A 17,283-nucleotide genomic window follows, 5' to 3' on the forward strand; every position below is an offset into this window, starting at 1 on the left:
TCTATGTTGTATCTGTGTATTCAAAGTGGTTAGGATAGATATATAGTTACATTCTTTTAATGAATAGAGGGATTGTTCTAATGGTGTTTGTAGATAGGATATCATGTCCACATCTTGTACAGCAATTAACCACTAGGAAGAATGTATGCAATGTGTTAATTATTGAAACTGTCCTACCAATTTGAAAAAAAAAAAGAAAAAGAACATGTATCTCAAAAATGTGAAAAAAATTTGGTTATTTTATACAAAATAAAACAAAAATCTATACATGACTTTATTTCATTTGCTTCAAAAAATGCAGGGGATATGAATTCTAGCAATTCAAAGGAATGAGTTAAAATGTGATCCATTGAAAAATTATCAATATTTTTAGTGCAAAGTTCTTTTCCAAGTTATTAAATTAGTCTACTTGGCCTATATCCTTGGAGACATGCTCTCTAACAGATTGAAAGTTATTTTTTTCCCTTACATTAAGTCCATGATGTGTCCTCATTCTCAATGTTAATTAAGTAGTCCTTAAAATAAAAAAGTTTGAAAAATTTCCCATCAGAGCTGTTATCTATTATACATGACTGACACATAGATAGAGTGGCATTCTTTCCAATTAACCTGGGGACTTAGAAGAATGACTTTGAGATTTAGCACCAGGAACTTCTAACTACTTTTTGAATAGTAAAATGACTTATATTCCATAATACATTAATTTTAAATATTTGCATTAGAACTAAATATAACAATCTTAAGCAATTGTGAAGAGGACAAATTTTGAATTAAGTATTTTAAGCTATTAAAGTGTAGGAGAATTATACTTAAAGTTAGTTTATGAAAGACTTAAGGAAAAGTAGAAACAGGAATTGCAATAGTAATTATTGCATTCTTTCATTTGTAACTTTCACTTGCAATAACGTCCATTACAATAATCATTACGGCACTTAATGATCATTATTGTACTCTTTCATTTATAACTCTCTGTCGTTTGCAACTCTCAGAGGCTGATGTCTCTGTAAAGTCAATTCTTATACATTCTCAACCATGTTAAATGCCTCAAGGAAGAAAAAAGTTTGGCATAACATTAAGTAATTAAAATCTGATTTAGGACAGGTGGAGGATAAGCAACATGAATGGAAGGCGCAGATGTGGCACTCAAGGCGCTCCTGTCTGAAGTATGACCAAACCACTCTGGTAACAGTGGTTCTGTTACCTCACATTTATAAAATTCTGCAACAGGAAGAGTATCATTGGAATCTAAACCCATATTTCCTATAAAGTTGGTTAGTATCTATATATTCATCAAATGTAACTTAATCAATTTTATCATTAGTGCCTAAGCTTCAGAATTGAATTAGTCTCAGCAAGTATGAGTAGAGATATTGTCTTGGGCAGATTAATAGATACCTTGCTTAAAGTATGTCAGAAAATCCAGTGACCTATTCTGCATTTCTTCCTTTGAGAAATTCAGATCCAGAAAAGTGATTTCTTTCCCCCTCTATTTAGGACAGGTTCTACAGGGTCTACAGGTTCTACAGGGTCTCACAGTGTAGAACACACTCTTAGCGATCCTCCTGTTTTCAGCCACCCAAGCTGTGGGATTACAGGCACACACCACCATGCACAGTATCAATCACTGTCTCAGTGCACCCCAGTGGCTGGGCCAGCAGAGCACACCAGGGATTGAACCCCCACTGTTGCGCTCTGCCTAAGCAGGCGCTTTAGTCTGCTGAGCTATCTGGTCAGCCCCAGAAAAGTGATTTTTATAGGCATTGACCTACCAGAATCAAGGCTTCCTTCTCCCAAGTTTACTTTACTATAATAAAGTTTAATAAAATGATTCTTACATGTGGTACTTGTTTAGCTACAGAAGAAATAATTTGTTGCTAAAACACAATTCTTAAAGTCATCAAAAATTTTTCTACTTAAATTCTCTAGTTCTATGACAAAAAAAGATATATGTTATATAAAATGTCTTGAGAACTTTATCCTTTAATTTTTTCATCCAAATTTTTTATCTTCCTATGTAAAATGATATAGATTGATGTATACTTCTGAAAGATGTGCCTTAAAAAGCTTAGTGTTCATGAAATTATATACAATGATGAAAAATGGTTCAATTCAAGCATATCAAAGAACTTAATAATTTGACAATGATAATAAATGCTAATGTACTACCAGGAAAACATTTTTTTTTTTTTTTGCTAAAAAAGGCTTTTAACTACCTGCACTATAATAACTAACATACACCAATACAATAGTTATATAAACTTTTTAATCAGCTTCAATCCATCTGAAGTTACTTGGAAGTAAAGCAAAACTCGCATGTGCTTAATGTTTTCCAACTACATATATCAAAACACTACAAAAACAAGCATGCAACTTAAATTTATGTTCATTTAACTACTCACAAAAGATAATTAAAGCCTCACCTCACACTCTGCCCTGCAGCTAAGCCCCATTATTTTACACACAGCAAAAATCTGGCTATATCTCGCCCTAACATCTGAGCTCTTCTCTCATATTTCAGTGCATATTTTTTCAGCTTTGCCACTTAGTACCAAATTTTCCCAGTTATAAACTTTGTAATTTGATTTACATCAGTGGTTGTTTATAGGCAACTGTCAGATCTTTTAGTGTTATGCCTTAAATCATAACTGAAAGATTTACTTTTAGTATAATAAGACAGTTTTACATATTAATTAGGTCATCAGACACATGTTTGCTGAGGCTTAGCAGTTGTGCAGTAAATACAGAATGGCAGCCAACGAGCTGTTGAGTAAACCCAGGCACAGAGGTTGCTAATACTTTTTATTGAGATATCCAAGAAATAATCGCCCCACTAAATTCAAGATAAACACTGATGGAATATTAGGGGTTTTAATTAAAAATGAAGCTATGCTCTATATGTGGATGGTTTTGTACAGTGACTAAAAATAAGTCTATAAAAATTAATTTCACTCAGTATAAAGCATACAAATAGCTCTCTGATGAAGTCAGTAAATGAATTCAACCATTTCTACTGAGACACAATGCACAAACAGACAAAGTTAATGAGCGCATGAACTCTGCGGAGACCGTCTCACTTAAAGTAACGTGAGTCAGCAAAAGCCATGCACATTAATACTGCCTTATCCCTGCAGAGTAGACTTCATTACTTCATGCTTAGTGATACCATTGTCAGGGCTCAGGCGATGGTCACTGGGACCACAAATCAGTCCTCTTACTAGGTACCAGAGAGTGTCATCTCCAGCAGACCAAAGGTAGCCATCTCTATACCTGCAAACCCTGACAACGCTGATGCTCCAGGGGGAAAAATCATCATAGTTGTCAGAGTTTAAAACCAGGGTTATTTTGCAGCAGAAGTGTGAGGATAACAAAAAGCACAGACCTGGTGGGGGTGGCAGTATGATGAATTCTTGGGCAGACATCACGGCAAAGGACAAAAGGAAAGAGGAAAATAAGGTGGGGAAAATGCTGTATAGGAATGAGTTCTAGATTGCAGATAAAGATCTATGATGAGACAGCTCGTGTAAGTCACGCCACCTCTCTGTGCCTTAATTTCATACCTACTGTCTTACTTTTCTCTCATTGCTGAGACAAAATACCCAATGCCCAAAGTTAGTGGAGGAAAGGTTTACTTAGCTCACAGTGTGTAGAGGTTTCAGTCCAGTCTACTGGCTTCAAAGCAGAGGGGCAGCCAGTCAAGGTGATAGAAGACAGCAAAAGCAGCAAGAGACCTTAGCAGCATCTTTCTTGCTCCTTTATACTGTGTCTAGACTTCTGGGAATAGGTGGCAACAAATGAATCTGAGGACTGATTCAGGAATCACACAGCTGACCCTCACATCACACACACTGCATTCTTTCCACCTCCAAAAGAGCCGACGACTGCCGGAGGTCTGGGGAGACAGCGAGACGCAAACCGTCACACCTGCCATGGGAGCATGCAGGGGCAGACGTTCCTGAAGACATCTTTAAACTAACATTCAAAACCTGTCCAGCCAATATGGGAACTACTACATCATTACAGCTTAATTTGCCTCTTCACCGACTATTTATGAAATGCCTCCTGAGGTGTGGGCTTTACACTGGGTCTTGAGTACACTAAACAAGTCGCCCCAACCACACCAGAGGTTCATGGTTGGAATGGGAAGGAGGGGAGGAGGCAGGCAGACAAGTGGGGAGAGCTGGGTGAATAAACAGCTGGCAGGGCCTTAACATGTTGAAAGCTGCAGCCCCGCTGGCTCTGTGTGTGAGCTCATCTGCGTGGGAGGTGGAGGCACGGGGATGGCAAGTTGTGGAGAGCCTCAGCACTGCAGCTCGACCCAGCTTCAGACGAAAAGGAGAACAGGTGGGAAGGCAGCTCAGCAGCACAGCACTCCTGGGTTAGTTCCCCGGGACAGCAAACACGAAGTAACCTTTATCCTCAAGGCAGGAGGGGACACTGAAGTTCTGGTTTTTGTTTTTGTTTTTCTCTCTGGAGTGATATAATCGGAATTATGTTCTGATATTCTGTGGGGGATTGGGAAGGAGGGAGAAAAGCCCCTAGACCCCTGAACTACTGTAGTGTAAGCCAGGAGGAAAGAAACGGAACCCAGAAAAGACAGAAGGATGCAATTAAGATGACTTCACTAGGATGTGGCCGGACAAGAGACAGGCGATTTCCTGCCTGAAAGCTGGGTGGACGGGGCTGCGTGCACTGAGACAATAATAACAAAGACGCTGGTCTTGGTGAGAGGAGGGGAAAGCACAAGAGGCAGCAGTGTGCAGGAGAAGATGCCGAGGCAGTCAGACTCAAGGTCTCCGGAAAACCAGAGTGGAAAACAGATAAAACCCTGAGTTTGGGAGGAGAAAGATCTTTCAGCTGCCCGTTCTGAGTTGAGGAGAAAATGTGAATTCAGCATTTTGTTCGCAAATGGAGCTCACCACTGCCTTGGGACAGAGCTGTGCAGTCAGGTTAGGAAGAGAGGGCCCAAGACCCAGAAGTTGAGTAACTGGCCCACGGGGGCTGCAGAACGTGATCGATAGAACCGGCCTGAGCTTCCTCCTCTTCTGCTCAAAGCACTACTCTGCTCTTCAGGGTCAGCTTGGGTTTGTCTTCACATGGATGCAAAATTCAAGGGTAATTACACAGAGAGCTAAATATTCCAGGGGGTTGTTTTTATTCTAATAACCCTAAATATTATATTGCTAAGACTTTTTTTTAGATTTCAGATTTTCATAATATCATTTGATTTTTTTTTCTCAAGGAAGAATGATATACAGAATTAGACACGGCTAACATTCAGCCCAGCCCCCCCCCCTCTCTTTCCTCCTCCTCCTCTTCTTCCTCCTCCTTTTCTTTTTTTTTGTATTTTAGGGAAGAGTCTTCAGGGTGTTCAGGGTCTCACTACTAGATCGGATTTGTAGTGACCTGCCTGTTTACAGCCTCCCAAGAGCTGGGATTGCAGGTACGCGCCACCACGCCCAGTCTCAATTGCCATCTCAGCACGCCCCGGGGGCAGGGCCAGCACGACAGGCCTGGGGAATGAACCCCTGCCCCAGCTTTAATCCACCGAGCTATTTGGCTGGCTGGCTGGCTCTTTCTTTCTTTCTTTCTTTCTTTCTCTTTCTTTCTTTCTTTCTTTCTTTCTGTTAGTCACTTCTTAAAAAAGAATAAAAAACAGTAAAAAAAAAAATTAGAAACGATACACAATTTCACTAAACAAAATGATAGGAGTTAAATAATGGTTGCTATATTGTGTATTATTGTCCTTAAAATAGTTGTTCAGATTACCAGATATAAGCACGCAAAATTAGTTTAAAAATTAAAAGAAGAAGAATTAAGCATTAACTATTCCTTTCAATAGACCAGTAGAAATCAACAGTACAATTATTTGTCCTGCGTATATATGTATATACTTTTCCTGCCTTCTCTCTTTTCTTTTCACCTTTCCCTCATCCCAGTTGCTTCTTCCCTTTGAACGGTTTTCCTACATTCTGTACAGTTACCTTCGTACTTTCAAAAACTCCTTACAAAGCTAAAATTTAAGTACCCAGATCTTGTACCAGAAATAGAACAAGGCGCTGTGTTCCGGAGGACTGTCAGCACGCGTGCTGGTGTGCGCCTGTCTCCAGCGCGCCGGGCGCCCACGTAGGGTGGAGATCCTGTGATGCGAGTCTGGAGGACCGTCGCACTGGAGGGGTGTGACGTGATCAAGGAAAGCTCTGATAATTAATCGCCAAAAGCCCGTATGTCTAAGATGTTAACAAGTTCTAGAGGTGATTCAGACATGCAACACGGTTGGAAAAGTTTTAATTTAGGAAAGGATGCCTTAAAAACAGTTCTATAAACTGAGCGTGATGACATCTATCTCTAATCCCAGAATTCTGGGAGGCTGAAAATTCAAACCCAGCCTCAAAAACCGAGGAATTAGGAAGACACTGTCTCCAAAAAGAAAAAAAGGGCTGGGAATGCAGCTCTGTGTGAATGTCTCAGCTTCAGTCCTCAGTACAGCAAATAAATATGAACAGACCTCGATGCATTAGTGTTATATAAAGACAGAAGTCAACCACTGAGGCCTGAAAAACATCACTTAGAGGTACTTCCAGAGTGAACACGGCCATGCTTAGCGATCCAAGCCCACATAAGACTCTCTCTTTGCATAGTGGCAGTGTCAATTCAGTAAAATTTTTACCTCCCAAATGGAGCAGAACATTTTCTGTCTCAGATTCGATCAGTGTTCATTAAACCAGATGACCGCGGGGAGAAGAGGTGAAGCACATGAGGTGTACCTATGACACGGGGACTCAGGAAGCGCAGCACAGCAGGTGACAATCATCGCTATGACACAGGGACTCAGGAAGCGCAGCACAGCAGGTGACAATCATCGCTACTGGCACACACTTTCTCTCAGGCAGAATAGCCAGCCGATAAGGTCGTTGTTATGAGAACTGCTTAACCAACAGCAATCAAGACCATCACGGCTATGACGTTAGGATCCAATACTCAAAGCATGTTTTTGTCCCTAAGGCATGTTTTTCAACTGACACAGTATATTATTTTGATGTTAGAGATATGTTCCAATTGTATGTTATTTTAAAACTGATTTTAGGGCTGGGGAGATAGCTCAGTCGTCTCAGTGCCTGCCTGGGGAGTGTGAGGACCTGGGTTTGATCCCGGGTACCACATGCCATGCCGGCCCTGAAACCCTGGCATGGTGGCACACTCCTGTTATCCCAGCACTGGGGAGACTGAGACAGGAGGATCACTATAAGTCCAAGTTGTGTAGCAAGACCCTGTACCAAATAAATAAATAAGATTAAAAAAGAAATAAAAATTTTAAAATTTCTAGTACTAGTATCCCTCAGAAAGCATAAGCTCATAACAGATTTGGATGAGAAATAGAGAATAGAAAGCTTTACTTTCAAGGGTTGGCCAAATAGCTCAGTGGACTAAAGCACCTGCAAGCAGGTGCAGGGGCCAGGGGTTCAATTCCCGGGCTTGCTGTGCCGGCCCTGCCCCAGGGGAATGCTAAGATGGTGATTGAGACAGGACATGGTGGTGCACACCTGTAATCCTGCCTCTTGGGAGGCTGTAAACAGGAGAATCACTACAAGCCCGAGCTAGTAGTGAGACCCTAAACAGCCTATAGACTCTTCCCTAAAATACAGAAGGAGAAAAAAAAAAAAAGAAAGCTTTACTTTCTGAACAAGCAATAATAAATCACTGAAAGCTCTGAATATGGATCCAGATGGTGGTACATCCTGGAAACAAAGGGGGCCATAAGCTCCAACCTAGGGTTTTTCATAGATTGCAGCAGAAACAGAGCTCCAAGGGGGTGCTAAGCGGTACAGCACGCACTGCGGGGCTCCTGCAACCCTCTTGGAAAGGCCCAGCAGATGCCTCGCTGGGGGGCTGCAGAGCTGGGAATGCGCGCCGTGCACGCGCCCGCCTCCCGCTCGAAGCACCCCCCCCCACACACACACAGCGCTGCGCTTTGGAAGTGCACCTGAAGCGTTCTTTTCTGCATGGATTCCTTTATGCATTGGCACAAGAACTGATTTTCCAGAAGATGGAAGGATACTCTTACCTGTCTCACAGTGGGGCCCGGTGAAGCCTTGCGGGCAGGCACACAAATTGGCAGCAATACAGGCGCCTCCGTTTCTACAGCCGTCTTTGCAAAATGCTAAAATAGTTCAATATGTGAATAAGTCAGACAAAACTATCCACACACAGGAATTCAGAAGTCAGTAGTGCCATAATCTTCCAGCACAATTTTTATTTATTCCCGGAAGATAAACACATCAGACAGTAAAAGTCATCGTAGTATTTTCCTTCTATACATACACATAAAACACAATGCAATTAGTAAAACAGTATTCTTTTTAACGTTAAAGGAATATTTCATCTGTAAAAGAAAATAATAATTTTTTTAATGAAACCCAGTAATCTTATACAATAGAAATGCAATAAAATTCAGACAGTATCTCACTGTAGCAATCCAACTTGAAAGAAACCTAAAATTGAGTGTCATCTCAGACAAAGCAAACCATCATCTCAAGAAAGAGACTGTGAAATAGGCAATGACTAAATCCCACGAAGTTGTCACCATTGTGCACACTGGACAAGCTAAACATTAGAGAAATGTTCTCAGCCACTCCTGCTGACTCAGAAGTGCCAACGTTCAGAAGAACTTCCTGCCGTGACCTTCAGGGAAAGCCCAGCTCTCTTTCGCTAGTGACAGGTCAGGATATGGGATCCAAAGGGAAGAAGCTCCTGGAATGCCGGAAGCATCCAAGTGGCTTTGGAGATGAGGAGAAAAGTGCTTCTGTGGCAGGGAACGGGAGCTATGGTCTGAGTCACTGGCAGGAGCTGCTGTGCCCTGTGCTGTCTTCACAGAAGCATGGGAAGGAGAAAATACGACGTTGAGAGGAACTGGAAAAGGTAAAAACCAAGAAAATATGACAGCGAGAGAAACCAGAAGAGGTAAAACCAGATGAGTGAGCCTATGCTCCTCATAAGCTTCTCTTCTTCTTCCTCCAGTGTACTCTTTGGCCCTGTGAAGCTCAGGAGTGGCTTCTTAGTGTCCAGGTCTACACCAGACCAGCTAGCTGTTCCATGCACAGAGCCAAGGTTCGCCTGCATGTACCTTCTCTAAGTTGATGCACTTAAGGGAAGTAAAATGGAGAAACCTGTGCTTGTGGTGCTAAAGTAAAGGACGGGCCCTAAGAGGCCATCTGGCTCTGTTTTATACTGTACAAGAAGAATACTTGGTTCAATGAGTTTTTTCAAATGAAGTGAGAATTTAAACCTCATAAATAATAAAGAATAGATGTGCCACACCAAGTTTCCTTGGAGGATCCGAAGGGTGCCGCCTGTCACTGCAGCACGGAGAGCAGTGAATCAGCGCCCACGTCTAGGCTCCCCATCGCCACAATGTTCTCCTTCCACTTCCAAAACAGACACACAGGAACTAGACTCTGTTCTGAACCCATCGTTCCAACATTCAGCAAAGGTACAGATTCTTAAAAGTTCTCCTTTCTTCAAATATATGAATTATCTATCTACAAGTGCTCATAATTTCAACTGTTCTTTTTTGAATAAGAAAAGCCATCAATAATCCATTGATGGGATTCTATCAAATTAAATCCTTCTGCATAGAAAAGGAAACCACCAACAGAGTGCAGAAACAAACTACAGAATGGGAAAAAATTGACAAGACTAATATCTAGAGTACATAAAGAACTCAAAAATAATAGATGCCCTAAATAAAAGACCTAATAAAAAATGAGTTATCAAAATGAACTAGGTGGGCCAGCCAGATAGCTCAGCAGACTAAAGCGCCTGCTTAGGCAGGCGCTGGGACTGGGGTTTGGTCCCCAGCGTGCCCTGACGGCCTGTCCCTTGGCAGCACTGAGCTGGTGATTGGTATTGAGCATGGTGGCGAGAGCCTATAATCCCAGCACTTGGGAGGCTGAAAACAGGAGGATCACTACAAGTTTGATCTGTGTAGTGGGGCCCTGTAGATCCTGTACTAAATACATTTAAAAAAATAGAAAGAAATGATCTATGTGTGTAGTTTTCCAAGCAAATCTGTGAGATTTGGAACCCCAACCAGAAAGCCATCTTTATATGATCTGCAATAAATCTACTGGTCCTTGGTTTTGGAAGCCACAGGACTCCTCTGGTGCACTGAAATCTCACTCAGGGTACAGCTCTAGGGCACTTCAAGGTGCTGCGTGAGCTGTTGCAACACTAATTGTTCTTTGGTTCTTCCTATCTCCATTAGGAAAGCAACAGTAACTTGACTATAGTGAACTTCAATATAAATGACATGATCTATTTGAAGAATGGGATAACTCACAGCTTAAAGTGCCTAAAGTGGGAAAATCATACGACGTAATAAGGAATATGACTGTTATGCTACAGGGTTTGGTAGAGCTTCCAAAATAGGCTTCTATTCCCTTTACCTCATCTAATGAAGAGAAAAAGGACAGTGGTGAAAGTGTGACTTAATAAATGATGAAGAACTACAACTGAAATTTGCACTGATGGAAATAAAATCTAAGCTAGGTAGGACATGTAAAAGAATTGGTCACTGGCACTGGCGATCTAGCTAAATGAGGAAGCGCGGCATGCAGGAACCCTGCGCCCATGGTCAGCTGGTCTTCTACAGCAGCACTCAACAGCGCAAGACAGACAGAGAGCACAGAAGAAAAACTGTTTGGCCGACCCGAGGTGGAATTCTTTCACGGTGGGTGATAGCTGTATAACAAATGGGTCATGAAGTCGGCAGACAAATAGGTCTCATCATTTATTCATCATTGGGCTCAAATAGAAATGTCTGAAGCTGGGAAAAGGCTGAAGCAGATAGAAGAAAAGTTTAAAAAAATGGGGATGATCTTGAAGAAGATCAAGAGTTGTAGAAGGAAGGAAAAAAACATCTTGGAGTTAGGGAATTAAATGGTGCATTTAAGATGCAAAGAAGAGAGCAGTTCTGGACAAAAATGCCCAGATGTTCTCATGGATGTGGTTTGGTGAAGACAGACTTGAAAACTTCTGTGGTTCATATCAAGAAGTGGGCAAAGGAGCAGAACTCTTCAGTATGAGCCAGATTTTAAAGTCTCAGTGCCTGTGCAAGGTGGCCCAAGATAGAGCACAGTGACGACAAGGGCTGGAGACATGGCTCCCATGATACACGATGGAAGAGGAGCTGGCATGGAGGCGTCATACCTTTGCACGTGGTTCCATTGCCTGTGTAGCCAGGCTTGCAAACACAGTTGTGTCCTCCGACTGTGTTGAAGCATAAAGCATTTTCATCGCAGCTGTGCTGATTTGTGACACACTCGTCATGCTCTGGGGAAATAAGAATACAGTTTTATTACTTAACTATATACTCTTCAAGGGTGCAATACTTTTAAATGTACTGGTACTATAGGTATTACAGGACTGTTTCTTTCACTACAGCCATATGTAAATTATAAACTAAAGAAGACTTCAGATTATAAAGTACTCTATACTTTCTCAAAAATGTACATGATTTACATTTCCAGAAACACTAAATACAGTGGAATTTGGAGAAAAGGCACATCCTTGAAAGGATGGAGTAGATGGAGATTAATTCTCAGAAGTATATTTTAATTTTTTTCTTTAGTTGGTTGTTTGAGACAAGGTCTCACTGTGTATTTCATGCTGACCTTGAATTCAATATGCAGCCAAAGATGACCTCAAGCTCACAGTGATCATCCTGCTTCGGCCTCCCAACAGCTGGGATTACAGGCACGTGCCACCAGGCCTGGCTCTGTGTATTCTAAAGCCATCTGTGTATGGTATTATCTATGTTACTCTTCTGAGATAAAGCTGCCACCATGCTCTTCCCTGTAACATGTGAAGGGTGGCAGAGAAGGACGGGGACGGCATTGTCTCTGAGTCCCGACCTGCAGGATAAAGGAACCGAAACTGTGGGGGTTCGTGCCCCGTCAATGCCTGCTCCACACTTCAAAATATAAAGATACTTATGCAAACTGTTGTGGAATGTTTTACTTCCTTAGCAATTTCCTTATTTCTGCAAAGAACATGTCACCCATCTAGTAAATAGGACCAACGTGGTTTTATAATATGTGAAAAAACAAAGCTAAAGTATGCAACTACACAACTAACACTACCTCTTCCAACTGTTTACGTCTTGATACTCTGGAAACTACTGAGTTATTTGGCTCTTTCAGCACCGTGTGAGGGGCAGAGCTGGTATCAACACCACTAGTTTAAAGATGAAGAAACTCAGTGTGTGTGCCCGCCCAAGTTCACAGAAATAATCACATGTAACTTCAAGATTCTACTGTTCAGCAAAAATACAAATCTAAAAATAAATCTAGTAAGTATGAGGAAGAAAATAAGCCATCAAAGTCACGATGAATAGGAAACAAAGCACGGGAGGAAACCCTTCAGTCAGCTGAAGTCACTATAGGGTGACGCTGCTTACTGCTCGTTTTTTACTATAAATATCTTTGGGGCCAAAAGTTAAATGCACACTTTAAAGCTATGTTGACAGAGTTATTAATTCTATGCTATGTGAGTTATGAAAACAAAAAGGAACACTGGCTTTTCATCCCAGAACACGGCATTCGCGCTACAACGGCGGTGTGTCTGCGTGATTGAAACCAAAATTGCTCTTGGCGGCACAGTTGAGACTTGACTAAAAGAACTGACTGCATCTAATAAAACAGAATGTCCGGTGTCTCATTTTCTAAGAATAAAGGTTAGCATTCCGCTGTGACGTTTTATGCCTCGTGCCATAAGGCACAGTCATGGCAGTTTCAATCATATCTCTATACTAAAATTCTTAGAGATCATTTCAATGATTCATTAAAGGAAAAAGAGATTTTAAACACCAAGTCTTTAGGTTTGCAAGAATGGACATCTTATTTTCCAAATTCCTGGCTAATTTATTCAAAAGTATACAAAATGCCACACTTACTCCCTAGTATCAGAATATTAAGAGGGTTTTTCTTTTTTTTAAATCCTGCTTCCTGCCCTGCTGTCCGCCCTTGCTTCTAGGGTGCGCTGAGATGGGGAATGAGACTGGGCGTGGTGATACGAGCCTGTAACCCCAGCACTTGGGAAGGTGAAAACAGGAGGATCACTATGAGTCCGATCTGTATAGTAAGACCCTGTAGACCCCGTCCTAAATACATAAAATAAAATAAACTCCTGCTTGCTATTGGGAGCTAAGAAATGACTAAGTTACACTTGAGCCATGAAATGTCAGAGAGAGCAGAAGAGGCACCTTCTTGCGTGCGGATTCCACTGCCTGGAATAAAATAAATCTACACTCCGAAGCTTGGACCCGGGGCCAGTTTTCTTCCTGATGCAAGGGAAAATGCTGCCGCTGATCTATAAATCTCCACATGGACAGTCATAGGCCATTTAAAGACAGCTGCTGGTTGATTAGATACTGTTCTCAGCCCTGCCTCCACTGTCTTCTTAATTAGATTGTACTCACTGGGTAGAAGAAGAGCCTAGCAAGGTTTGGTTTAGCACTTGGTGTGATAACGTTCCATGAATGTTAAATAATTATTCAACCGGAGACCTATTGCTTCTGTCATCATTTACCCTCATGGCTACTGAAACGAGTAGAAACATTTACTCTCAGAGTGAGGTAAGACCTGCCCTAACCAGACAATCTACCTTTAGTTTGAATTGTTCTCTGATAATTAGAAACATCAGAGCAATTATCATTAGGCTCACGCCTTAGGAAGACTTGCAGCAAGGAATTCCACAGAAGTGCGCATGTTTGTTGAGGAGCTTAATAACAATATCAAACTACATGTTAGGGGCATAGTTTACTTCAAAACTGTACAGCTGCTTAACCATTTTCCTCTTACATTTCTGTAGGCAGATTTCATGCCTTTAGGTATGAGTAGATCTTGCTCATCTATAATCTTACTCCTGTGTGTCCACACCTAAGCAAGTACGTTGTTATCTGCACTGGCTTACATGGAGCATCAGAAACCCAGCCCATGGGTCTGCTCTCCTGAGACAAGACTGCCCCGTGCTCTGAAGGACTGGAACAATCTGAAGAACTCACACAACACACACCATCTCTATCGTATCAGACGACATCTTTGAACTTGCTCCCAGCTTCTTAGAACCCTCCTAATTATGTTGTGTAGCTCTTCAAAATGAGGGCAGACTAAGTTTAAAGAATGTCCTATATTACAGCTCAGCAGTTCTAGATGTTTTGCAGTCTAGGAGAACTAGAAATCACTCCTTTCTTCTCCCTACTGCCTTCTTTTTCACAGCTATTTAATGGTCTGTGTATGATGACAGTGTTCCCCAGCACTAGTAAGATAAATCTGATATATGTGATCAAAACATTTATTTCCTAACGATTACTCACTCGGGAAGGACATGCTTACAGCCCATTAGATGATTTAAAATGTTCTCAGTCAACCAGTTTGTACTAAGATTGTATCTAATTGTGAAGGACAGAACAAAAAAGGGAGAATTATGTACTACCTTAATGAACAGTGGCAGAAGGCAGTATGCTATGGTCCATGTTCTTTCTGATTTACAAAGAGGCTGGATTTTAGATGTCACTTTGTCCTAATTACATGACCCTGAGAAAGCTAGTCAATCTTTCTATGACTTAGATGAGGAAGTCAAAACCTATACAGGATAGCTCTCACAATTAATACGCGTCACGGATAATTATAAAGACGCTAGAAAATAATACACACAGTAAATGTCAATCATCTACTTATCTATGTTAGGGGAAATTTTCTTCTGGCATTCTTAGGTACACAGTATTCTATTTTTTGCAATTTATTTGTTATCAAATACTTAAATCTTCCACCCACACATTTTTACTCCTCATAAGCTTACTTAAAATCAAATACATGTGGATATTTTCTCCATTCTAAAATGCAACCATTTTCAAAGGTGACATTAAAGGAAAAATGCCTGCTGTAGTGCTGTACTAATGAGAGTTATTTATTCAAATGATTATCTTATTTACCCACTTTGCATTGCAGTAAAGAATGTTTAATTCAATATCATTTTAACCAAAATCTACTTTTGAAGTAACTACAAGAAATCACACTTTCAACTTGTTTAATGCCCACACCAGCAGCAGGTTCTCTCAAACTCTTTCTAACACCAAGTACTTTTTTGTTTTGTTTTCTATTCAAGTTTCCTGCTCACTGATGCTAGCAATTCAATACTGACTTCTTGTTATCTTTCAGTTTGCTTGGCAACTAGGAATCTGTTCGGATTTCCTCCCGCTGATATGCTCGGCTTATTTCCTTCTAGTCTTTTCGCTGACATACTTAGGCACCTTTCCTAATCCCCTTTTGATCAGAATCCTAACAACCAGAACACATTCAAATTTCCTTCTTATTCTTCAATAATTTCACAACATCATCCTGATTCTAATTTTGTGGCAAAACACTGTCTTGTTCCATTTTGCATTCCATAAAATAACCTCTGTGTGAACAAACTCTTGCAGCTGTTAGCCAGGTAATTTACCTTATTTACAGAATTTGTTCTCTTAACACATTTTTGGAGTTTCTGCTACTCAGCTGTAGTGCTCTGAAAGATGCGTGGTCTGAGGTTTGCGCTCTCACAGAACCTTTAAACTGTTAGAGGGTGTTAGGTATTGCAGAGATTGTTTAGCGCTATGGAGAAAATACTAATCATAAATGATACCACTAGCTAATTGTTTAGTCCTTCATACATGCCTAAGTCACTGCGCTAAGTTCTCTGTATACATTGTTCCCTTCAGTCTTCACAAAGGCCTTTCAGGCAGGTACTTATAGTTATTCTGCATTTACAGATGGGGATACAGTGGTTTCTTAAAGCATTTACATACCTGTTCAGCATCCTGTAGGTAGGAAAGTGACAAAATCAGGAGTCACCTTCCACTACATTTAGAAACTCCAGTCTATAAGCAAAGATCTTACGTGCCTTAAAGGAGTGAGAGAAGAGGACTGACTGAGGGTCGTGGAAGGCATCGTGTGAGAACCAGGCCAAACAGGTGCTCGAGCTGGAGAGGGAGAGGCGTTGCTTAACAGAGAAGCACGAAGACCAGGAGAGCCTGCTATGTGGGTGGCATATGGGTGCAGAAGACAAGCGCATATGGCGCGCAGGCCACCGAGCGCTTATGCGGGCTGATGCTCACGACGGAGAGGGCACACTAAAGAACACGTGCTGCTAGGACTGGAGAGCAGCCGGAATTACCTGGGAGCTTTCTGGGCAATACAAGCCACTTCCAGCTACAGAGGACAAGGCAGCATGATAAAACTAGAGTTGACTTCTAGGAAAATTAATCTAAAAGCTGTGTGTACAGAAGGAGAAAATTACTTCCTGGACTAAGTGGGGTTCCGTGTCACAAAGGCAGAATTCTGCTATCTCTTTTCAATCTTTCTTCCTTTTCTTCTCCTTGTGAGTCAGATTATTCATCAGCATTCTAATAGAAGTCTGCACAAAATGCAGAAGATGGAAGATAGAGGGAAGAGGAGCAGGAAGAAGAGGAGGAAGAGGAAGAGGAGGAAGGAAAAGGGAGGACGAGGAGGCAGAAGAAAAGGAGAGGAGGAAAAAGCAGAAGATGGATAGGAAAGGGAGGAGAAGGACAAGGAGGAGGAGGGCAAGAAGACAGATGTGGCCATGACAAAGGCAGAAAACAAAACAGGTAAGTGTGTTTATTACCTGCCAGGTACTTTGTTGAGTAGTGTATACATGCGACATAAGAAAATGTTTTAGCACACAGAAGGGATGGCCAGGAAATTAACAGCAAATTGTAAGATTCAAACCTCACTCAGGCAGGAATTACATCTTATTCATGTTATGCATCATAATTGTTATGATTATGTGTAATTAAACTGTGTTAAATATACATGGTCTGAAGTCAAATGGAAAAAAACAATAAAGAGGGGCATATTTAGATATAGAACCAAAGTGAACCAAAATCTTGGCTAGAGAAAAAGCATTGGATATTTCTGGATCTAAATCTGGGTGACTGGGGAGATGGTATTGAGGGAGAAATCAAGGAACTTTTTTACTTTTAGAGATTCTGCTATTCTTGTTATATTTTCTTTGCTATTTTTAGGGTAAGGAAGAAAACTAAGAAGATAAATTATAGAGTAAAGAATCTGTTGGGAAGCTAAATTTCTTCCATAGATGGTGCCTCTAAACTGAGTCAACCCTCTCCAGCTGTCTGTTGAACCACTACCTGGATGATAAACCCTTGGGTCTAATTTATCAGTCACCTCAACATATAACATAACAATTGGAAAAAAATCATCTCAAATGAAT

At 41.1% G+C, this 17,283-nt stretch overlaps 1 protein-coding gene across 1 annotated transcript in view; it reads right to left on the minus strand.

Moving 5' to 3' along the window:
* The window catches only part of Nell2 (neural EGFL like 2), a 410,830-nt gene that overhangs the window by 96,579 nt on the left and 296,968 nt on the right, over nt 1–17,283 (minus strand). Inside the window, exons 13-14 of the mRNA XM_023723548.1 lie at nt 11,206–11,328; nt 8,063–8,158 (exon numbers count right to left, since the gene is read on the minus strand). Of these exons, the coding sequence (XP_023579316.1) occupies nt 8,063–8,158; nt 11,206–11,328 (219 nt within the window). The remainder of the gene's footprint in view (nt 1–8,062; nt 8,159–11,205; nt 11,329–17,283) is intronic.

This window comes from Octodon degus, unplaced genomic scaffold, assembly GCF_000260255.1.
Source record: "Octodon degus isolate 3935 unplaced genomic scaffold, OctDeg1.0 scaffold00100, whole genome shotgun sequence".
NCBI lineage: Eukaryota > Metazoa > Chordata > Mammalia > Rodentia > Octodontidae > Octodon > Octodon degus.